Below are 24,579 nucleotides of genomic sequence, written 5' to 3' on the forward strand. Positions count from 1 at the left end.
CAACCTTATTTCTTATGTTGACTTTTAATTTTAATCAATTTCTATGTAGTGAAATAGAATATCTACTTTTAAAAGCGACAAAAATTTAATTTCCTACCATCCTATCTTACCTTTTTTTTATACCACTACAAGAAAACGGGTACTTTGCGGCGGCTATTCTGCGGCGGTTCCAAGAAAACCGCCGCAAAGTGTAACATTGCGGCAGTTATGGAGATGGTTTAGTCAAGCGCCGCAGTTTGAGTCAATTAGCGGCGGTCTACTTTCAATTTCTAGCGGTTACTAAGTATTTTGTAGCGGTTTAACCAGAGGCGGTTGGGGGAAGCGCCGCAGAATGATTAAAACTCAAAACCCTAAGTTACGTTAAACCCACCTCACCTCTTTTTTCCCTTTCCATGTTTCTTATCTCAGATCGCGATTTCACCCACGTCCTTTCTCACTTCACGTTGAACCTCCTTCATTGCTTCTCAGCCAGATTTGGATTGCGATTTGTCATGGATTGAAAGGAAGAGGCATGGATGGAACCTCCTTCATTGTTTCTTCAGCCAGATTTGGATCGCGATTCCCTTTTCTTCTCCACCAGATCTGAATCGCGATTTGCCTTTCTTCTCCACCAGGTTCGCCTCGCCCTTCTTCTTCTACGATTTGGATCGCGATTCCCTTTTCTTCTCCACCAGATTTGGATCGCGATTCCCTTTTCATTGCTTTCTGTGTGCAAATCTTCCAGTGAAAATCGAATCAGGTAAGAGATTTAGGGTTCTGCATCTCTTCTTTTACGTGTTACATGCTTGATTTAGCCATTTTGCTTTTCATATTGAGTTATGTGGTTAATCAGAATCAGAAATATTCATCAATTTCTTCTGAATCACTTTAGACAAACGTATGATAACCCAAAACAGTGTGATTGTGCTTAGTGAGCAAAGTCATTTTAGTATCAGTTGGAACTGTGTATCATGAGTGGTTTCTGAACTGTGTCTTTTGCTTTTTTTACTATCCAGTTGATTTTGTATATGCACATGAGCTTTCGTATCCTCTGAACATGGAAAGACTGAGTATATGCTTGAAAAGTTTCATGGATACCTTGAGAAATCATGCTTTACTGGTCTTAATTTAAGTCATGGATACCTTGACAAATCATGCTTACTGGTCTTAATTTAAGTCTTGGATACCTTGAGAAATCATGCTTACTAGTCTTAATCTTATCATGGATACCTTAAGAAATCATGCTTAAGCCGTTCTAGAATCATACATGCTGAATTTTGTTTTGATATTATCCAAAGCAACTGAAATTCTTTTGCCATTGATATTAACAGCTTTTCCTCTTTAACTACATAATTTACAACTAAAAATTCATTGGATATACCATTAAACTTAATCTCTAGTCGAAGTCATCAAATTCCTCACTAGCATTGAATTACTTGTTTCCAACCACCGCAATGAAATAGACCAAATTCATTCAACACTATAAATAACATTTCAAATGCAAGAGTTGGGGAAATGCTGAACCAGGCTTAACAGAACAGTTGTGACAACTCAAATATAAACAGTGAGACACAGAACGAAAAATTCCCTAAAAATCTTAAACAGAATTGAATTCCCAAATTTACAGAAACCCTAAACAACGCGTGTCAATCAAATCAAATCAATATGTGCGCTTTCTTCGATCACAATCACAATTACAAGGTCCCATGAATTTGAAGTTCATGTAAAGTTATGAATATACAGAAAGGCTCTATGATTCCATAGAATTAGTTCAATTTCAACTTCAAATTAGAGGAAGAACAAACTAGGGATTTTGAATAGAAAACAGATAATTGAATCGAATCAAATCGAATAGTAGAAGATGAGCAAGGTACCTAGCTGTTGAGCGAGTGAATGGAAAACGCGATGGTTGGCTGTGGAAACCGCCACCGGAGGAAACTACCCTAACCGCCTTGTGAATTGGGTGGAATCGAATCCAAAAGAAAATTTGATGTGGTCATGTTATTAATATATTTTTACTTTTGGTCCTAAATTGTGCAATATGCCAAAATGACCCTGAGTATTTTGAGTTATTCACTTAGGTCCTTTGTTGTTAACAAAACAACAAAGGACCTAAGTGAATAACTCAAAATACTCAGGGTCATTTTGGCATATTGCACAATTTAGGACCAAAAGTAAAAATATATTAATAACATGACCACATCAAATTTTCTTTTGGATTCGATTCCACCCAATTCACAAGGCAGTTAGGGTAGTTTCCTCCGGTGGCGGTTTCCACAGCCAACCATCGCGTTTTCCATTCACTCGCTCAACAGCTAGGTACCTTGCTCATCTTCTACTATTCGATTTGATTCGATTCAATTATCTGTTTTCTATTCAAAATCCCTAGTTTGTTCTTCCCTGGGAAGCACGGACACTTCAAAACAGAGGCGTGTCCGCGTGTCTGACACGCGGACGACACGGACACGCCACCGACACGTGACCGACACGTGTCGGACACGTCTGAGGCGTGTCTGAATAAAAAAACATTATTTCTTGGCTCGGACACGGCTTGGACACGGCGTGGACACGGCTTGTATATTGAGCCGACACACCTTTGTGGCTGGACACACATATGGGACACTTTGTACTATTTTTTTATTATTTTCTGACTTAAAAAAAAAGATAAATTAAAAATAAACAACCTTATCTAATTAAACATCAAACAAAGGTAATAAAAAACAATGATTCAGTGGGCTCATAACGCACAAACACGACTCTTCTCCTCTCCTCTTCTCTTGCGTGTTTCATCTCCTGCCTCCGCCAGCGGCGGCGCTCCTCCTTCTCCACCAGCGGTGACGTTTCCTCCTACCTCTTGGTCTTCTCTCTTGCTTCCCTTCTCTGTTACTTGAAATAGGTAAGACCTTTATTTTGTTTTCACTCTGATTTTGCAGTTTTTACTTGATAGCGAGAGTGAGCATGGTTAGATTATTTGTGTTTATGAGTATTGGATATTGATATTCTGGTTTTTGCTTCCTTCTTTGATGTACTGTGAAGGCTTTCTTCCCTTGCTTTTATTGGTTCTCTGTTTTTCCTGTTTGTAATAGGGTTTGCACCCCTTAAGTGCAATTCATTTATTCAATCTCATTTTACTGCACATCATTGTACTTCAGAATTGTAAGATCAGTCTGATTAGGTACCAATAGTGTTAATTACAAATATACAGATATACTATCCTAAATTAGTTTCTTAAGGTTTCTCCTAATCGATTATATTATATGTACATATACACTACCATAAATATGTAAGACTTTCTGAAATTTTTTATTACCATACAGTCAGACTAATGGTTGAATGATGTTTTAGTTCAAACTCTCCTAATCTTTGGTAAAATGTAGCCTGATATTGATAAATAGTACAATTTTCAAGCTTCTTTTGCTTCTATTAAGAAGCATTGTTACTGACTTAATTGTGTGTGTTATTGTATTGAATTGATCAACATATTATAGTACAATGTTCTCTTAATTTTGTGAACATATTATCATGTTTTTTTTTAATATATATATATAAGCCGTGTCCCCGTATCCTACTTTTTAGAGTTTAGCCGTGTCGGCGTTCCCGCCCGTGTCCGTGTCCTGTGTCCGTGTCCGAGTCCGTGCTTCATAGGATTTTCCTCTAATTTGAAGCTGAAATTGAACTAATTCTATGGAATCATAGAGCCTTTCTGTATATTCATAACTTTACATGAACTTCAAATTCATGGGACCTTGTAATTGTGATTGTGATCGAAGAAAGCGCACATATTGATTTGATTTGATTGACACGCGTTGTTTAGGGTTTCTGTAAATTTGGGAATTCAATTCTGTTTAAGATTTTTAGGGAATTTTTCGTTCTGTGTCTCACTGTTTATATTTGAGTTGTCACAACTGTTCTGTTAAGCCTGGTTCAGCATTTCCCCAACTCTTGCATTTGAAATGTTATTTATAGTGTTGAATGAATTTGGTCTATTTCATTGCGGTGGTTAGAAACAAGTAATTCAATGCTAGTGAGGAATTTGATGACTTCGACTGGAGATTAAGTTTAATGGTATATCCAATGAATTTTTAGTTGTAAATTATGTAGTTAAAGAGGAAAAGCTGTTAAGCGAGAGAACCTCATTTTCTGAGTTTAAATGAATATTCGAGAGATTGTCTATACATGTGGCAGCTTTATCAAGTTTTGCTCGTTTTCTTCATTCATTGCGTCCACCTTGCTTGTTATTCGAAACTGAAGTCACTTACATATTTCTATATGTCAATCACAGAAGGTAAAACAGATAGGTTCTAGTGCAAAGCAAATGTATTCATTTATCAGTGTACTTGTCATAGTTATCGGATATTTGCTGATTATAGCTGTAGTTCAGATGCTTGCTAAAAAACTCTACTATTTCTTGTTCTAGTGTTTTAAGAATATTATCTGTTGTTCTGATGCTGATTTTGTTGCTGATGATATTTCTGTTTTTGTGTTTTATGTTTTATATTTTTTCTAACATAGTGTCAGTTTGTATAGGAGGAAGTAAGCACTAGGTGGGGTTATTTATAGCATTTTGACATTTCATCCAGATTCTCAATGGGGAAAAATGATTTTCTCACACCTAAGGCAATTGCCAATCGAATCAAAGCAAAAGGACTGCAGAAGCTTCGGTGGTATTGCCAGATGTGCCAGAAGCAATGCCGAGATGAGAATGGGTTTAAATGCCACTGCATGAGTGAAGGGCACCAACGTCAAATGCAAGTTTTTGGGCAAAACCCAACTCGGATAATTGATGGCTATTCTGAAGAGTTTGAGAAAACATTCCTTGAGCACATGAAGCGCAGCCACCGATTCAGCCGCATAGCTGCCACTGTCGTGTATAATGAATACATAAACGATAGACACCACGTTCATATGAACTCCACTGAGTGGGCTACGCTTACTGATTTTGTAAAGTACTTGGGTCGAACTGGCAAGTGCAAGGTTGATGAAACACCCAAGGGATGGTTCATTACATACATAGATAGAGATTCAGAAACCCTTTTCAAGGAGAAGATGAAGAATAAGAGAATCAAGGCAGATATGGCAGATGAAGAAAAGCAAGAGAGGGAGATCATGAAACAGATTGAAAAGGCTGAGCAATTGATGCAGCCACCCAATTCCGATTCTGATCAGACTTCACAGGCTGAGCCTCCAAGGGAATTTAATGTAGAGGATGGAGTTAAGATAGGATTTTCTCTTGGGACATCAGCTAGACCTGGGACCAAGGAAAAACGTGAAGAATCGAGGGTGGCATTTGATGAGGTTGGTGAAGAGAAAAATGAGGAAAGGAATAATGGAAACAATTTGAAGAGGAAAGAAATTGGTGGTGGAAAATCGGCTTTGGATGAAATGATGAGGGATGAAGAGAAGAAAAAGGAGAAAATGAACAGGAAGGATTATTGGTTGCATGAGGGAATTGTTGTTAAGGTTATGAGCAAAGCCTTGGCAGAGAAGGGGTACTACAAGCAAAAAGGCGTAGTGCGGAAGGTGATTGACAAGTATGTTGGGGAAATAGAAATGCTTGAAAGCAAGCATGTGCTCAGGGTTGATCAGGTTGAACTCGAAACTGTGATTCCACAAGTTGGTGGCCGTGTAAAAATAGTCAATGGGGCATATCGCGGATCACTTGCTAGGCTTCTGGGGGTGGATACAGATCATTTTTGCGCTAAGGTGCAGATAGAGAAAGGTCCCTATGATGGTAGGGTCCTTAAAGCTGTGGAATATGAGGACATTTGTAAAGTAGCCCAGTGAGTTTGATCAGTGATTCTATAAGTTGCATGAATTGGAGTTTTGTTCTTATGTACCACCTTCTTTCTATATAGAAAGGCCATGTAACAGGTATCATTTTTGCTTGTTGTCTTTGGAAATCAAACTGCATGTCATTTGAGTACTGTAAAATGGACATGTACTTCTCTTTTTGTTTTTTTGTTTTTTTTCTATTGGCTAAAGGACCAAAATTGATTTGGACTTGGTTTTGACTATAAGGAATTAAATCAAATATGTGCCTTTACTTGGTTTAATACGTATTCTCTCCCTGTCTCTGCAGTATAATTTCGTTATATATTGCATATGGGGTTGTCTAAATCACTAACCAATTTTCGGTATGATGTGACCCAATAATATTTTGACACCCTTTTTAATATATTACATGTGTTCTTATTTTTTATTTCACAGTATCCCTTTGTTGAATATTTCATTTGCATATTGATCCAAACTAATAAAGATATAACAAAGAATCATTTCCTCAACATACAGCGGAGAATTCTAATATCAATTTTTTGCCACGCAAATTGTGGGTGTTTCTCTGCTTCTCTTGAACACTTGGATGCATGGAAGTGTTGTGTTGTTTAATGGAACTCACCTGTATTGGAGAACTGGTCCATGGAATAGTAAGATCTTTATTGGGACAGCACCGTTTATGTCAATTGGCCATCGTGAATAAACAAGAGTGTCCTACAATTTCTAGTTTCAATTCACCACCATTTTTAAGCATTTGGTATGTAATCCTGATGAAGATTTCATAGCTTTGGAGTTCGGATGATTGAAATAGCTAATTACGTGTGTTTGGTTTCAAATCTGGAGAGGCCAAACGTGGATACAGAAATCCAAAAACAACTATTTCTTGCTTCTGCAAACGTGGATCAGGGTCAAACGTGGATCTGCAAAAGTTTTTCAAACACACTACATCTACCATTCCATTGCTTTCTTATATTCTCACCGTTTCTATCATTACATTGTTTTTTTCTAATCTTGCTCTTTTTTTATCTCCAAAGTTTTTCCCAACTGAATCAATTCTTTTCGAGATATACTGAATACTAATACAAATTTTCCCATTTACAAAATCTGAAATCGACCTCTTATCAACATGTTTGTGCAGTAGTTGTTGGTATCTCTTTTATACAATCATATATAAAAGGTCGAGTGTGCAGTTGTTGGTATCCTATTTCATAAGAAGATTTGCATAAATCAAACCCAAATAAAACTTAAATACAAATAACCTTGTCAATTTCGTTTGGATTAAAATATAAAAATGTTGATTATGTTTTACCTGTCTACGTGAAAGTTCAAATTCAATTCCGTGAAAACCGAATCATTAATAGAAATAAAAGACGTAAACAATTCCAGGCAGAAAATGCGCAATCGAATATCAAATACCATATTGTATCAAACTTTTGCTTTTGGGTCTATAATTTTATTGTATCAAACTTATTCTTGTACAAAACTCAAGCATCTACCTACTCGTTTCATTTTTAGTTTAAAAAATGAATATCAAATACCATATTAAATACAAAGTTTCTAATGGAAAAATTGCAATGAACACAATCGTTGATGTACAGTAAAATCAACATGTTCAAATCAAATAACAACAAAGCTAAAGGTTTAAATTTTCAGAATATCTGAAAATATATTGCCTGCTAACATCAAAGCAATTTCTAATGTATTGTGAAATAATATATGCTTCTATAATAATAAAAAAACTCTAAGGCAATAACCCAAGAAAATATCAGGCACAAAAATTAGAAATCTGTGATCTCGATCTAATAGTTACCACAAAGCGTCCTTCCCTTCTGAATGATTATGAAAGTATAATGCATTCACCACATATACCATTAAGTTAATTTCATGGATGCAAATTTTGTAGCAAGATCCATAGCCTCATTTACGTGTGAAGCATCTGTACCCTGAAAACGATAGAGCGTAAGCAAAATCAGTATGATATCCAATACAACACGCCACATGCGAAATTCATGGTAAATTATACCAATTTCAATTTAACATTTCTGAACCTACTAAGTAAGCAACCAAATTGCTCCTATGATTGTTGAAATCAAGTCTAAAATACAATCACAGCAATATAATGACCATATTCTTCATATCATAAGCAAGAAAGGTTAACCCAGTCCATGGCGGAATTGGAGGATTAGATCCCAAAAATCATATATATAATCGAAATGAAAGTTGTTTAAGAACCTAGTTAAAGATTTGATGCTGATATACGTAGAGAACCTTATTTTAGGGAAAGCCCCCAACCCATTTTTTTGAAGTTCCCCCCCTACAAGCAGATCCTGAGCACAATCCTCAAACCACTACTTCTCATGCTTAAAGTGGTATAAATTATTGAATATCAAAGGATATATGCAAGAATTAAATATTCCCATACCATAATAGCAATTAGTATATTTACTAAAAAAGTGACAATTTGTAATCACACAAATACTTACCTGTCCTGTTGCAAGACCACCTTTTCCTTTACCACATCTCCCTTTTAGTGGCTCCAAAGCATTACTCAGCCACTCTGATACATCTAGCTTACCTTTATCTCCTTTCTCCGGAACCCCAGCACAAATAACAGCCTTGTTGGTAGATTTATCAGTGCTAAAAACCATCACGGATAACCCCTGTTCATAAGCCGGCATTGCTACAAGTTACTATTTGAAGTTAAGAGGAAATATAATTGCTGGGGACACAAGGTGACTTCATGGAGTTCAAAAACAAGACCAACATAATACAATGCTGAAGACAAAGATAGTTTCTAAATACATTAAAAATAAGTTACCTTCTGGTCCATGACTTTCGTAACGGCCTCACGAACTGCAGCTACATCCAGACCAACATCAACATGAGATATGCAGAATTTTTTCCCGTCTGAAGCAGCGAGTTCAGTCTTCTCAACTGTGATTGTTACAGCTTTACGCTTGTTCTCTTCGGCAACCTGCTTTTGTGCTTTTCTCACTTGATCCTACATGAATTATGATATTACTATAATACAAGACTTCATTCATGAGCAAATGAAAGCACATCAATTAAAAAAGATACAATAGTGCAACAGGGGAGAAGGCATAAAGACCACAAATTTATTCCATTATATATTATACCTGAAGCCGGGCTATCTTGGTCTTGATGTCAGCTTTCTTGGCTGCTGGAATTGATAATGTTTCCACATTGCTTTTCAGATATGAAACTTTCTGTGACAAAAGGGAAAATAGTAAGTCCACTAATTACAATTTTGGAAAAGAAGCATACTCTGCATATCTGCCTGCTAGGAAAATCAGTGTCAATAATGCAAAGAAAGAGAAAAAGAGCAAGAGAGAATCATGTGAGTGTGTTTAGGTGTTACTAGCTTCAGTCATCATACTCCCAAAGCCCAGCACAGACAAATCAATCAACACACATGTTCGAATAGAGTAAAAGGAGTTGGGAAAAAAATGTTGAGTTTATTAGAATACATGATAATCTAACTAGAATTGTTTAAAGGTTTTGTAGAAGGCTCTTGAAAAGCAAAATGTTTGGATTGGTTGCATTAGAGCAATCAAAGAAATGTATAAGGGAGCAACTATTAGTGTCTCAGGAATGCAAAACGATGAGGTTTCATTCTCGTGAGTATTTCAATGCTTTCCAGTATATTGAAGAGGCTTCAATAGACCTTCATCTTAGGTTCAGAGTTGTCATTTTATGAGTCCGTTTGATTTGACACATAATCTTTATATTTAACAATTCAAATGCTCACTTTGGCTGGTGCTGGTTCAGCCAGTTGGACATTGGTTTCAACCATCTTCAATCACTAGCGATGAACCAAGCCAGAGAATTCAAGGTCCAATTGGTTGAACGGGCCAAACCAACTAGAATGGGAAAAAACACAAGCCTAATGCAATAGAACAAAAAGAAACCACACACAAGACACCAACCTCTTCCAGCAAACTTCCTTCTAATTTAGCTGCATGATCTACTTCCTGCTCAAATTCGTCGGCCGTTTTCATTGCATCATAAGCACGCTCAGTTGTAACAGCTGTTATTCTGCGGATTCCTTTTGCAATTCCCTCCTCAGACAAAAGTGCAAAGGCTTTAGCCTCACGTGTATTTGAAATATGGGTACCTAGATCAAGTAAAAATGAAATCTCAAACAGAAACTCAGAAAGGAAGTTTCAAAGTATTAGCTATCATATTTACCGCCACATAATTCTGATGATATTGATAACCATTTATCATTCCCGGGGTCAGCAAGGAGATCCTCAACTTTTTCTCCAACTGATACAACTCGAACCGGATCAGGATAGACCTACATCAGAGCAGAATATTGAAGAACAAGATCCTGGATGAGCAAGAACATTCAGTGAAATTACATTACTTACTTCTCCAAAAACAGCTCGCAAACCATTGATGCGCTTGGCATCAGCAAGAGTAACCTCCTTTGCATTTACATCCAATTCAGCTTTTATTTGCTCATTAACAATTGACTCGATTCTCCTCAAGTTATCAGCATCAACAGGCTTGCCTATTATTGCAGCATAGTAAATAATAACTCCTTACATTCACATTATTCTAACTCCTACTGAATAAACCTTACCATGAGAAAAATCATATCTCAATTTTTCAGGAAGAACAATAGATCCTTTCTGGTCAACATGATCACCTAGTACTTCCTGCATTCATCATTTGAAATTTCAACAATTACCACACAGATCAGTGAAAGTATTAGTAAGGCTTCATTGAAGGACACTTTCAACATACCCGAAGAGCAAAATTTAAAATGTGTGTGCAGGTATGGTTTGGGGCAATAAGGGCACGTCTTCCATAGTCAACCTGAAACAGCAATGAAAGATCATACATAAATACAGACAACTACAAACAATCAAAAAGTAATAAAAATAACAAAAGAAAGAGGAATTTGAAGCAAAAGGGGAAAAGAAAAAAATACCTTACATACTACTTTGTCACCAACAGAGATACCAGTTCCATTACCAATGTGAAGGACAAAGCCTCCAAAAACTTGAACATTACGAACTTGAAATGAAGCATGTTGACACTCAAGTGATCCAGTATCAAAAATCTGAGTAAAAGAAAAGGGGAAATGCATCACATATATAATATTGATAAAATTTGGTAGTGGAATGTTTTCTTTAAGGTCTTTATTTTTCAAGTAGTGGTCCTTTGTCAATTTGTCCACATTGAAGAATATAGCCAATTTGCTTGATAATTTCTTTTAGCAAAATCAATAGTATCCTGTTTTATCATAATTCAAAACGTCTTATAGACTTATATTACCAATGTTTTAGTTAAATTTAAGTTTTGCATTACCAATATTTTACTTATACTGAAGTCTAGCATTGCCAAAATACTCTTCTATTATATTACAATGATTTCTATTGCTTGAAGTTTGCTATGTTAAACTTAAAATGTGTTTGTTTAAGCCCTTTTCTCGAAAAAAATATTAAAAAATTAGTTTTGAAAATTTTCAAGGTGTCTGGATAAGCTTTATTTCGATAACATACTTTGAGTAGATTTCAGAAAAAGCTGTTACAATATATGAGAGACAATGTTAAGGGGAAACCATATTTAATATAATTATAACAAAAACTAAAATAGCTTTTGGTTTACATAAATCTCAAAGAAATAAATCACTTTATATACCATAATCATAAAATCCTTTTTTAGCTTAAACGAACAGGCCTTTAACCATATAATTTCAGTTTGAAATCTTGGTGAAATAACTTCTACACCAAGTATCCAATTATTACTTTCTTTTATCATAAATGATGTCATACTTACTAATTTTCCTCTAAGCTTAGATTTTTATAAATACTCTTTAACTCATCATACAAGCAAGGTAATGGATACGAATAACCACAGCAGGCCAGCCATTGTCCTTCCTAAGAATCATACTCATGCATCTACACTATTTCATAAACAAGAAAGCAAAATGCTACACACTAAGATGGCTGACAGCAACACATATACCATTCAAAGAATTTGTCGGCCATTCAATATGATTCCCATATAATATATTATGCAGCTGTTAGTAAAATCTGTTGACTGACTTCATGGAGAGGAGGAAGTTAGATAAATTTGAAAACCAGATGGATTAAAAAATAAATTGCAGAATAAAACAAAAATTAAAAAATAAAACAAAAATGTTCCAGAAACTTCATCATATTTACTTGCCAAAAGTAAGTTTATAAGTGAAGAAATGAATAACAAACATAACTTTTAATTAAAGCAAATCAAACGAACATGCAAAATAAATATAAACTATTTACAAGGCTTAATACCTGACCACCTTGCTCAGCATAGAAGCTTGTAGATTCCAGAATAACACCAATGTCACCATCAGTATTAACAGAATCCACAAACTCAGAAACAGTATATATTGCTTTTACCACACTCTGATGGTCCTGAGAAAAGAAATGGAGAAGACTATAAATCAATGGAAGGCATGGTAGTCGGTTTAAAAAGAATATCAAGTGGATAAACATATAGCATTATAGTGTGGAGTCTAATGCAACGGCTCAACTTATAACCACAAGTCAATACATAGAGAAGATCAAAACCTTCTACATCTAGTATACCTTCACACTTTTCTATCTTCAATAGCTGATATATAATAGAGAAGATCAAAAGCAACTGACTTCTGTAAGGGGCTGGGATTTGGGAATACTAAGAGCAACATTAAGTAAATTGGGAGGCTAGTTTTAAGTCCAACAAAGAAAAGGATTTTGGCTAGAACAAGTGGCATAAAAACTTCAGTTCATGTAAACACAGCACTCATAATTGACTTTGGTGTCAGTGGCTGAAATGGAGTGCTTGTAGTTGTATAAGTTAGGCATTCAGAACAAAACTAAGTTAAATTTGTTCTAGTGATGTTCACATTTCGTGAATACAGGAAGCCTCTTATGTATGACTTCACTCTTAAATTTTATGGTATGGTTATAAAGGGAAAAAAACTGTTCTTATCCCTTGGTGGCCTCCTTCACTATTAAATTGTCTTAAATCCCCCTCCCCCAAAAAAATAACAAAATTCTTACCTTGAACCAAACATATTTGAAGCTGTCATCTGTTGGGAGAATGCCCTTTTTGTGCAATGCAGAGGTAGCATCAGCATCCATGACAATGGCACCACCAGCTTGCTGAAAATAACACAAGAAAGTTTGAAAGAGAGCAGGGGAAAAGATTGAATTAGTTTAATTTTTAGTCATTATTTTTGTCTATGTTTGAGATTTGATTAGTGTCTTAAAAATTCAGAAGAAACTTCAAAGATAAATTCGAAAAACCAAGATACCTTTGTTTGAGCATTTCTTGATCTCTCTCTTGCAGCTTCCATGGCACTATTAAAACCTTCCACATCAACAAGTAATCCCTTTTCTTCAGCCATCAACTGACAAATAGAAAATTGTTAAGGAAAAATAATACAGCATAGTAGATCTACAATTCCAATTCCATACATTATTACAGTGAAACAAACCACCTACCTGAGTCAGATCTAACGGGAACCCAAATGTATCCCACAAGACAAATGCTTCCTGTAATCAAGAGACAGCTGCCTGAGAAATAGCCCATGGGTGGGCCTATTCACAAAAAACTAAGGAATTAATATATTAAGTTATATGACAATTATGCAAATGGAATCAAACATTTGTGTAATCATGAATTATCAGGTATAAGATTCAACTGCAACTCCGTCACCAATAAGATAAAATATGTGCAGTCGTATGTTTTGGATAAAACACCAAACGTTAAAATTTTGTTATATTCAGGACCAACATATGGGAAAATTATAGGAAGACACTAGCCAAAAATTTGCAACAGTTAGAGAAATGTCTGTTTCGACAATATGTAAACAACACAACGTTATATTTTGATTTTATTATGGGGGGATATCTTGACATCTTAATTGTACTTTCCTTGCTCTTTCATTACAACAGTCTTATACTACCCAAAAAATGAACTCGTTAACACAGACCTGGAGAGAACTGAGAAGTTAACTTAAGAATTTGAGCTAGGTTAAGCTCTATACTAAAAGCTAGCTTAGGGGTGAGAATTCTCTTGCCCTTTATTAGGACTTCTTTGGCAATAGCCCTAGTCAATGTAGGATCTTAACAAGTTATAAGCATCAAATCATCAACACCTAACTGCAGTATGCCAAAAAGCAGTACTGATCCCTACAAAAATTAGAATTTCATTTAATTGACTTTCCGAAGACAAAATATTAATACACTATAAAATAGTAGAGCAAATAAGCAAAAACCCAAGAAAAATTAAATGTTTGATTAAAGGTTAAATATTAAATGTTTTCTGCATATACTTGCAAAAACCCGAGAAAAATACGTAACTAGGAAAAGTAAAAAATGTAAGAAAATAAGCAAATATGACAACTAAGTAGCACTGAAAATACAGATTCTACTTGCCTCCCCACTCAGCAGCTTTCCCTGAACATGTCGAACAGATGACTCAAATTTTTCAATCCCCTGGAGAAGTAAAAACAGTTAGGTTTTGCTTTATTTTTACTTTGTAAACGTATAATGAGTAGAGGAAAAATCAGAAAACAACCCACTGACAAAGGGTAAAACATCAAGTTTTCAAGAAACTAAACTAATCTGAGTGATGATTGTCAAGGATATTGACAAGTGATTGCCCATATAAACATCTTGATGTATATGCCCCTCACCTTAATTAATGTTCTGCCAAAACTTTCCTCCTCCTCTTTAATTATGTCCCTAATGTGCGCTTCCTGTTGTTTTAGCTCAGTAAAAACATCGCCCATCACATTCACCACAACGCTTACAAGCCTAGAAACAGCAAAATTGAGGACAGAAAAGCATTTTACAAACAGAATGTATGTTAATAATTTTATACACGCCTGGAATCTCTGATCAGATCCCCATAATATTTTAAACAAATAGACCAAATTTATAATAACAGATAATATAAGTTTTCACTATTCATATATCACACGGATGAAGGATCGGGCAAGAACGCTTTAGGGCCCCGTTTGGAAACACAGCTTAATTAAGCGCTTATGGTCATAAGTGCTTATGACATAAGCGCTTATTTATAAACTATTTTGAAATATTTATTGAAATAAATTGAAAATAAGCTATATATAAGCATAAGCTCTTTATCATAGCTCTCCCAAACACTGGCATAAGAGCTTATGCTATCAGATAAGCTCAAACAAGCTCTTCCAAACGGGGCCTAGATCTAGATTCTGACAACAGCTTGAAGTGATTAACCTTTATACATACCCATTGAAAAATCCCTCTTTAGCTTTTAGCACTTTGATAGGAACCGAATTTATTACAGAATATTTATGGAAGTACTGGTGTTCGAGAGCCAGTTCTCTCCTACAAATTCTGGAATTTTGAGAGTCCAGTCTCTCCTTATGACAACCACCCAATTTCTGAATGTCTAAACTAACAGCCACAACTCCTATTTATAACTAGAAATTTAATAACCACCCCTAGGCAGTTTTGATAGAACATAACTAACATAAACTGATGTAAATAACTAACCCAATAACTACCCCAACAAATAATCAAATAATAACTTTCTAACTGCTACTGTTCACGAGCACTGTTCATGCGCACTGTTCATCCTATCAATACCCCGCCCTAAAAGATCCACCTTGTCCTCAAGGTGGGAAGTAGGCAATGCTCCTTCAATGTAGGTTGGCTGCTCCAAATGTTCTGCAGTTTTAATCAGTACTTCTGGAGTTTGACTCTGAAAAATACCTCCTCCTGGATCCCACTGTTTGAAGTTGGTCAAACCACTTAACGCAGCCCATTTTGTTCCTGTCTTCCCCTCTTTCAACAAGATCATCTCTGCAGATGCCAAGTGTTGCAGTCTGTTCAATGCCTGTGGTGGAAGATGCTTGATCCTTGAAAGACATTTGACCCACATACCATTCCTCTGTCTTGGCTCCCCTTCTTTATTCAGAGACTTGCGTCTCTTCATCGTCTTCGGTTGTTGATGGATCTTTCGATGCTTTCTCCACCGGGGTCCAAGACTCACTCCATCACCTCTTCTTACAACCTCTGCTTCAAGATTGGGTCTTTGCATCTCAAAGGTTAAGGATTTCTCCGCCTCTACTGTGGTCTCTATCATCTCTGATTTTGATTCTACTAAATGGCCTTCTCTTGCATTCTCCAAGACTTCATTTATCCTTGGGCTTTCTTCCTCTCTAGAATCTTTAACATATACTGGTATGTCAGGATCCATTTCTGGTTGGAATTTCTTCAGTAAAGCCTTCACAAAATCCCACCATTTTGCATTCTGGTTTCTTCTTTTCCAGAAATACCACCAGAAGAAAGCATCTCCCGTCAAAGCCATCTCAGCCTCCGAGAACTTCTTCTCTTCAGCCATTTCCATGGCCTCACAGTGCTGCTCCACTTTGATCAACCACCAGTAAGCCTCTTTACCATCAAAGGTTGGAAACGCCTTACCTTCCCTTTTCTTAATTGTTGTCTTCTTCTCCATTTCTTCACGATTCAATTGCACCACAGCACCTGGATGGTGCTCTGATACCAAATTGATAGGAACCGAATTTATTACAGAATATTTATGGAAGTACTGGTGTTCGAGAGCCAGTTCTCTCCTACAAATTCTGGAATTTTGAGAGTCCAGTCTCTCCTTATGACAACCACCCAATTTCTGAATGTCTAAACTAACAGCCACAACTCCTATTTATAACTAGAAATTTAATAACCACCCCTAGGCAGTTTTGATAGAACATAACTAACATAAACTGATGTAAATAACTAACCCAATAACTACCCCAACAAATAATCAAATAATAACTTTCTAACTGCTACTGTTCACGAGCACTGTTCATGCACACTGTTCATGCTATCACACTTCACGTCCATACCGAACAGCACGACGGAGTATACGCCTCAGAACATACTCACGGCCCTCATTACCTTCAAAAGAAAAATAAATAAATAACATATTTAAGATGGGGGAGGTCCCTCTATCATTAAAAAAAAACATAAAAGGTAGAGATGCTAATCTTCAAAAAAAAGAGAGTTAAATAACGTTCAAACAGACAAACTGGTCAGCAGCTTGTAACATAGACAACTAAAAATAAAGAAGTCAAAAGCCTAAATAAATGGGTTAAGGGGAATATATCATATTAGTGCACCCCTTTACAGGTCACAATCCTATCTTTGAAGAACAGGGCTCGCTCAAGACCGAGCGGGGGAGGGGCAGCAAATTGATGAAGCTAGAAAGTCAAAATCTATGAACTGTGAAGGAAAAAATTGTCAGCAAAGATAGCAGGTCTACAATAACCTACCAGGGCGAGACCCATCAGCAATAGCAAATGACAGAGTTCTGATGTGATCGGCAACAACTCTGTATGCCATGTCAACTTTATCTGCATCATCTGGTCCAACTTTCCCAGAATATGGCCGAGCACCAGTTGCCTTTAAAAGTTTTACACAAAGAAAAATCAAACAAAAAATTATACAACCATTAATGGAATTTGAAAAAGTACATTTAATTATAAGCCACGACTTGTCAAAACAATCGGTCAACTACATATATAGGCAGCTAATAACAATGAAAGAATAAGGAGCATTTGACAATAGCAAGTAGAATTTACAATTTGCTTTATAGATTCTCTTTTAAGGTAAACTTCAAGTTACGAAGCTGTACAAAGATGTAGAAATATCACAAGAGGCACCAAGAGTGAAAGTAAAAATAAATATAGACCCAGATAGTGTTGTAACTTGTAAGTTGTAACAAGGTCCACAAACAGAAAACAATGAGAGAATCAGGCATGGAAGTGGAACTTATCGTGGTTAGACCTACAGGGAACTACGTGTTTATGTCCAAGACAAAAAGCTGCAAAATAGGGGAAAAATCATGGTGACAAATGAAGATTACAAGGAGTATGAGCTCAACACTCAACATGTAATTACTCGTTTATATCACTTCAAATAAACTTGCAAGAATATTATATTTGAAAGTTTCACTAAAACTTATTTCAGAAAAGGAATGTTGGTCCTGACAAATCTGGAAATCCTCTCTCTTCTCTCTACCATGTATATACTAAACACATTGCCTTATCAAGGGCAATAAGTAACACTCCATTACAAGAATTACAATCCAAATTCAGATATCATACAGTTAAAGGCTAAACAATATTACTGATCCAAAAATGTAAGGAAATACAATAAGTTTTAATCCCTATATCAACATACCAGCTGAATAGCATCAAAGATGGGCAAAAAGACGTCGGTGTCATAATTGCTCATTTTGTTCTGTAGTATAGAGGTCAATCGTTCAAAACCCATGCCTGTATCAACATGCTTTGCAGGCAGAGATTTAAGAGAGCCATCAGCCTCCCTATTGAACTGTAAGAGACATACAGAGAGAAATAAATTGGATGCATTATAAAATGGATTCTAGTAATACCAACTGATAAAGTACATTTGGGGGGGGGGGGTTAGTCCCTCTATAATTCATTATAATACCTGAATAAAGACAAGGTTCCATATCTCAATGCAGGTAGGATCATCATTATTAACCAATGATGCAGCGTCACGGTTACCGATTCTGTCAAAATGTATTTCAGTACAAGGTCCACAAGGACCAGTATCACCCATCTCCCAGAAATTGTCCTATCCAAACATACAAACCTAGTTAGATATAAGGATCCACTCAAGACACAACTTTTAGTATAAAGTTAAATAGATTTTGCATGTTTTACGTCTCTTATAACTACTAAAAAATCCATATGCATTTTTTAGTGATTTCCCCCTCTTAAAAAATGATGCCAGTACTTGAGATAAGGACAGCTTAAATAGTTTCTAAATTAAGACCGCCATTTCTAAGGCAGCTACAACACTCATTAAGCATGGAAGTTATTTATTAATAGATGATAAAATGAGCATATTGCATGTCTTGCAAGATAAAAATCAATAATCATGTTGTCTATCTTGGCATTGCATTGGACATTTATTTGACGGCAAAACATTTTAAGTTAAATTAAAAGGTGAACTGATTGGTTCAAACCAGCACTGAACCACCAGTTTCCACATATTTTGGACCAGTTCTTACTGAATCTGAATCAACTGGCGTTTTGAATTAAATGGATCAATTACCTAATAAGTTCCTAGTTCAACATGTCAAACCAGAAAGTCCGATCCAATTTTGATAACAACGCTTACAAGTTGCAGTTTACAACAATCTTTTCAAATAAAGAAATTACAAGTATTTTATAAAATATTACATTATAAAAATGTTAACCATAATAATAAATATAACTTGCATGTGTTATCAACATATTCTATTCTACATACTTAAGAGAAAACATAGTGATTAACAAAAGCATACTTTACAGCCAAAAGGAAGCACACGTCCAGGAGGCAAAAACTGTAACCATATATCTCTAGCCTCGGTATCAGGGGCAAGACCAGCCTTCTCATCACCACCAAAATAGGTTGCATAAATCCGATCTGATGGTAATTTATAAACCTGAAAAACAAGTAAAAGATATAATCATACATTTCATGAATTGAGGAATTAAATAGCTATCAACTTCTCCATTTGGTTATATTGCACACTACCACAAAAAACAAGGTCACCAAAAACAACATCGACTAGCGAGCATATCAAATTGAATTGAACACTCTAACATACATTTTCTTTGGATGAGATTACTAATTTATCCAAGTGAACATAAAATCCAATCAGGATTTACAATTTCACAACTGATATTGATGATTGAACGCTAAAAGCTCCCATATCATATATAAGTCACAAATGCCATTCTTCCTCAAGTGAAACCCAGCGCAGTACTGGTAGGCATGGTACAATTGATACAATGGAAGTAGAGGTTAGTTACATAATGATGCAATTACCAATTGAAGAACATTACTACTAATGAGATCTGAACACCAAAAGGCATTTAAGCAGAACAAAAGCCTGGTAACATAGAAGAATCAACCTACATAGCCCACTATGGGTAGCTTCAGTTACTACCTAGGTTCCTTAGAAATCATTCACAAGCACAGAACACCTTGTGTCGCGAAAGGGATCATAATTCAAGAAAGCAAGATTTAAATACCAAAAAAAAACTAATTGATAAAGCATACTTTGGTTAGAAGTTCCCACGCCCAGCCAATGGCTTCTGTTTTAAAGTAATCCCCAAACGACCAATTGCCAAGCATCTCAAAGAAGGTGTGATGGTAGGTATCACATCGTCAAGATCATTGTGTTTACCACCCGCTCGTATGCATTTCTGGGTATTGCAAGCACGAGACAGCTTGCTCAAGTCAGTGTTTGGATCAGCAGTTCCCAGAAATATTGGCTTGAACTGGTTCATACCTGTCATGCCACAATGAATCCATAATAACCAATACTGTATATAGTTTTAAAAAATTAACAATACACAATCACCAATGCAAGCTATCCACAACAGATCAATACAAAAAGAAATCCTCATCCCAAAATTGATTTTGATAAGCTTCTTCCCATAATCAATAGTAGAACTGAAGTATTTCCAAACATGCCACAATTTACACAGAACACAAGGCATGATTACTAAGAAGCTAATAGATTATCATATACCAATTCAGGGTACGTTACACGATTGACACAGACTTTGGAAAAACAAATAGAATTCTGAAAATCGACATAGTTAATTCATTTCATTCAGTCACACACACAGAGTGATGCAATAACAGAGTGAAGAGAAGAAGAGTACCAGCGTTGGCAAAGAGGAGGGTGGGGTCGTTGAAGGGAACGACAGGGCTAGACTGCCAGTACACATGGTTCTTGCTTTCCTTGAAGAAGTTGACGAAGGTGTCTCTGACGCGCTTCGCCGGCCACTCCAAATCGAGAGCGTCTGGTCCAGGCATGGCGGTGGCCGGAGATCTGGAAGAGGAGGAGACGCCGCGAAAATGGAATGAAGGTGGCGGCGCTAACGGAGGAGGGTTACGGTTACGAAGAGAGGATATGAGCAGAGTCAAGGGGAACTGGGTTTGGGGCCTCCCCTGGGTTTGGGGAGTTGGGTTTGGGGCCCCCCTATGGGGCTCCGCGCCCCACTTAAAGTGGGGAAATTACGGAAAAACCCCCTTTACAAGAATACGGAATATTAAATTTCGTATTCAATACGGAATATAAAGTTCCGTATTATATTACTATGTAAATGACAGGGGTTTTTCCAAAACCCATTTCAGCGCTCCAAAACATTTCAAACCCTTGCTCTCCAATCTTCGAGACCGACGATCTCCTTGCCTCAATCATCATCTGGAAAGTGTACCATCGTCTCCATCATCAAACCCATTCTCCCCATTCATTGCATTGAACCTAGAGGTAAGTAAGTTTGGATTTCAACTTGAATTCACCATTTAACTTGGAATTATGGAATCTTGCAACCCTAGGGTAGTCGATTTATGCTTAAGTAGATGTTATGTTGGCTGAAATTGTGTATAAATTGGCCTTTGGGGCGAGTTCCATTCATGCAATGTCGTTAATGGATCTCTGGTTCGATACGGAATATAATGTTCCGTATTCAATATGAAACTTAATGTTCCGTATTGGATACGAAACTTAATGTTCCGTATTGGATATGAAACTTAATGTTCCGTATTTGGTGTCTGTTTAGAGTTATAAACTTAATTTATAAAATGTTTTTATAAAACTTAATATAATTAGCTTAGTTTATTTATAAAACCTAATCTAATTAGCTTAGTTAATTTATAAAATGTTTTTAATTTAGTTATAAACATCGTGAATTATTTAGTGATTTTATTTAGAGATTTAATTGAGAAATTTAGTAATTGAGCGAGTATAATTTATTCAGTGAATTTATTTAGAAAATGTTTGCTCTGAATATATAGTGAGAATGAAGAACAGAAAGAGGTCTCGAGCTAGTGAGGATGCGGGGCCTACAGAGGATAGACACCGGCGATTACATGCTTCTAGCCGGCGCGGCGATCAAGCTGCGACCTCTCACGCGGTTGAGGCTTCAGCTCCAGCTCCAGTTGATTCTATGCAGTCGCCCATGGTAGAGGCTTCAGCTCCAGCTCCAGTTGAGCCTACTGATCGAGTTCCTACTCCGCCGTCTCCCATGGTTGAGGTACCTCGCCATGAGTCAGCAGGCGAGGAGTCATCAGGCGAGTCGTCATCCGGCGATGAGTCATCCGGCGATGAGTCATCCGACGAGGAGTCATCCGGCGAGGAGGGGTCATATGACGAGGATAGTATTCCTCCTCCTGATGTTGATGCTGATGTCGTGCCAGAGGCACAGGGTGGCGAGGAGGACCTGATCCAGAGGTTGCCGCCGTTTCCGGGGGGGCCTGTTGATCTGTCGCTTCTCACGCATTATGCTGATCACAAGGCTCCCTGGACGTGGCATGCACTCCTACGCACAGACGAGCGGTATGTGGACCGTCGACACTTGAGGGTGGCCACAGCTGGGGGGAAGGTTTGGAACCTTGCTTGTGATGGTGATTCAGACAGTCACAGGAGGGTTCGAGAGTTGATTGAGCAGACGGGTCTTCATCAGCTACCCTGGTGCAGCTACTCGGAGACAGATGCAGGCCTCATTTTGGCCCTTGTGGAGCGATGGCATGAGGAGACTAGTAGCTTCCACATGCCGTTTGGGGAGATGACCATCACCCTGGACGACGTGTCGGCTCTTCTCCATCTCCCAATGGGGTCGAGGTTCTATACGCCTGGGAGGGGGGAGAGGGACGAGTGTGCAGCGCTATGTGCTGAGTTGATGGGAGGATCTGTTGCTCGTTATCATGCTGAGTTTGATAAGAACAGGAGCCAGACTATTCGCTTTGGGGTCTTGCAGACCCTGTATGATGCTGCGTTGGAGGGTATGTCTTAATTATTACTTGATTAAATAGTATCTATTATTATTGTATTGTTATTAACTGTTAACTGAATTCATTTCATTGTAGAGCACCGATATGAGGACGCTGCACGGATTTGGCTGGTGAACCAGCTAGGCGCGACGCTCTTTGCTAGCAAGAGCGGTGGATACCACACGACCGTCTACTGGATAGGTATGTTGCAGGATCTCGGTCGAGTGTCCGAGTACGCGTGGGGCGCAATTGCGCTCGCTACGTTGTACGACCAGCTTGATCGAGCGTCCAGGAGGGGGACGGCCCAGATGGGAGGTTTCAGCTCACTCTTGCTAGGATGGGCCTACGAGTACCTTTCTGATCGCGTCATTATCCGGAGGGCGGATCCGGAGTACTCACAGGACCAGCCTAGGGCGCGGCGGTGGGTTATGTCCCGGGTCGGGCATGCAGGCCTCGATGAGAGGCGAGTCATGCTCGATGAGCTGACGGTGGATGACATTATATGGACCCCATTTGAGGACCATCGGGCTCATCGACCACGGGATCAGAGGGCCATGTATTCTGGCTACATCCGGACGCCATTTGGCCGTGTTGTTCGACGACATCTACCAGAGAGGGTTCTGCGCCAGTTTGGCTACATCCAGGATGTCCCTCGACACCCCTCCGAGATCCAGACGACTGGGTCCCTTGCTGAGACCGCAGATGCTGCCTATGCTGATTTTGTGCCGCACCTGCGCCCTCAGGGGATCCCTGTTACTCATTCGGGAGAGGCTGTGGAGGAGTACATGAGGTGGTATGGCGGTGTGTCCCATCGGTTCATCATCCCTGATGATAGGAGGGAGGAGTTCAGTGCTGTGGTAAGTTTGAATTTTATTTTTCATGCAATTGTGATTTTTTGTTCATGATATTTTATTTGTACACTCACATTTATGTACATTATTTTTGCAGACGGTTGTGCGTCGGGTCGTGGACTTGTTGGAGCAGTCACTGGAGGTGCCAGATGCTCTTGCAGTTGGCACGCATGCCCGATCCCTCACTGAGAGGGCGCTGGATCTTATTAGAGCCCGTGGAGGCAGAGCCCGTGGAGGCAGAGCCCGTGGAGAGGGTGCACCTGCAGAGGGCGCTCGTGGAGGCAGAGCTCGTGGACCTAGAGGTCGGAGGGGTGGCGGTAGGGGTCGGGGCGAGTGACTGTATATTTGTATATATTTTTTTGTGTACTTTTATATTATGACATGTGACGACATTGTATGGACTCTTTTTATATTAACCACGCTTTCTATTTCCACCTATTATGTTTGGACTCTTATAATGAAAAATAACCTGTATAACTACACCGTGAATAATGAAAGGCAAGATAAGTAACATAAGGCCCATCAATATACCAATGACCATCAAATTACTATTATTAAAAGCAGCAATGAACAACATAAGGGCAAGGCCCATCAGATTAATATTACAGAGCGTTTACAAATGAATATTACACAAAGTGTGGCGTCAGTCTGTGGTGATGTCTACATAGCTTTGGTGACTAAGAGGAACACCAAAAGTAACAAACCAAGCTTCTAATTCTGATGTAAACCTGTGTAAACGTGTAACATATGGGACGCACCAGCTTACTGATATAGGATCAACATACCGTTCCCACTGGAGAGCAATTGGCGGCATAGAATGTCCAGGAGTTAGATGGAGCTACATTATAGAGAATAACAATAAAATTAGATAACTTACAAATACAACAAATTAATTCACAAACTGGATATTAGTGTACGCAATAAAAAAATACCTGTACAAAGTGATTTATCACATGACCAACAGCTATAACACGATGTACAGGAGGTGGACCTTCTCCTCTTAGTGGAAGGTATGACCAACAACCCTGAGAAGAGATGGATATGAAAACCACTTGGAACCTGGTTGCTACAAGGTATCCCATCTCTGGCAGTTGCATCCATTTATCCTCGGTAGTCGGATG

General features: G+C 37.8%; 3 protein-coding genes and 1 pseudogene across 8 annotated transcripts; 2 read left to right on the forward strand and 2 right to left on the reverse strand.

Annotated features, from left to right (window-relative positions):
* Positions 1-342: 342 nt before the first annotated feature.
* Positions 343-6,034, forward strand: LOC130745371 (KIN17-like protein). Of its 6 annotated transcripts, none has more exons than XM_057597571.1 (2): positions 343-739; positions 4,498-6,034. In XM_057597571.1, the coding sequence occupies exon 2, from the start codon at positions 4,567-4,569 to the stop codon at positions 5,761-5,763; it is 1,197 nt and encodes a 398-aa protein (XP_057453554.1). In that variant the 5' UTR covers positions 343-739; positions 4,498-4,566; the 3' UTR covers positions 5,764-6,034. The 6 variants fall into 6 exon arrangements, with proteins under 6 accessions (XP_057453554.1, XP_057453558.1, XP_057453556.1 ...); XM_057597575.1 differs by having other exon boundaries at positions 343-614; XM_057597573.1 differs by having other exon boundaries at positions 343-614; positions 4,507-6,034.
* Positions 6,035-7,293: 1,259 nt separating this feature from the next.
* LOC130745373 (alanine--tRNA ligase-like) lies at positions 7,294-20,802 on the reverse strand (annotated as a pseudogene).
* A 700-nt stretch (positions 20,803-21,502) lies between these two features.
* Positions 21,503-24,028, forward strand: LOC130744546 (protein MAINTENANCE OF MERISTEMS-like). The gene is made up of 4 exons (XM_057596719.1): positions 21,503-22,619; positions 22,704-23,464; positions 23,556-23,669; positions 24,023-24,028. The coding sequence occupies exons 1-4, from the start codon at positions 21,638-21,640 to the stop codon at positions 24,026-24,028; spliced, it is 1,863 nt and encodes a 620-aa protein (XP_057452702.1). The 5' UTR covers positions 21,503-21,637.
* LOC130745372 (uncharacterized) lies at positions 23,985-24,564 on the reverse strand. The gene is made up of 2 exons (XM_057597577.1): positions 24,391-24,564; positions 23,985-24,296 (listed from the first exon to the last, which is right to left on the reverse strand). The coding sequence occupies exons 1-2, from the start codon at positions 24,553-24,555 to the stop codon at positions 24,102-24,104; spliced, it is 360 nt and encodes a 119-aa protein (XP_057453560.1). The 5' UTR covers positions 24,556-24,564; the 3' UTR covers positions 23,985-24,101.
* Positions 24,565-24,579: the final 15 nt, after the last annotated feature.

This window comes from Lotus japonicus, chromosome 3 (genome assembly GCF_012489685.1).
Source record: "Lotus japonicus ecotype B-129 chromosome 3, LjGifu_v1.2".
NCBI classification, from domain to species: Eukaryota; Viridiplantae; Streptophyta; class Magnoliopsida; order Fabales; family Fabaceae; genus Lotus; species Lotus japonicus.

Bases quoted from the DNA above. Each gene is read 5' to 3' on its own strand.
- LOC130745372 (XM_057597577.1), bottom strand. From the start codon at position 24,555: ATGCAACTGCCAGAGATGGGATACCTTGTAGCAACCAGGTTCCAAGTG. The intron at 24,297-24,390 runs GTATTTTTTTAT...TCTATAATGTAG, and splicing joins TGATAAATCACTTTGTACAG to CTCCATCTAACTCCTGGACA.
- LOC130745371 (XM_057597571.1), top strand. From the start codon at position 4,567: ATGGGGAAAAATGATTTTCTCACACCTAAGGCAATTGCCAATCGAATC.
- LOC130744546 (XM_057596719.1), top strand. From the start codon at position 21,638: ATGAAGAACAGAAAGAGGTCTCGAGCTAGTGAGGATGCGGGGCCTACA. The intron at 22,620-22,703 runs GTATGTCTTAAT...ATTTCATTGTAG, and splicing joins GTATGATGCTGCGTTGGAGG to AGCACCGATATGAGGACGCT. The intron at 23,465-23,555 runs GTAAGTTTGAAT...TTATTTTTGCAG, and splicing joins GGGAGGAGTTCAGTGCTGTG to ACGGTTGTGCGTCGGGTCGT.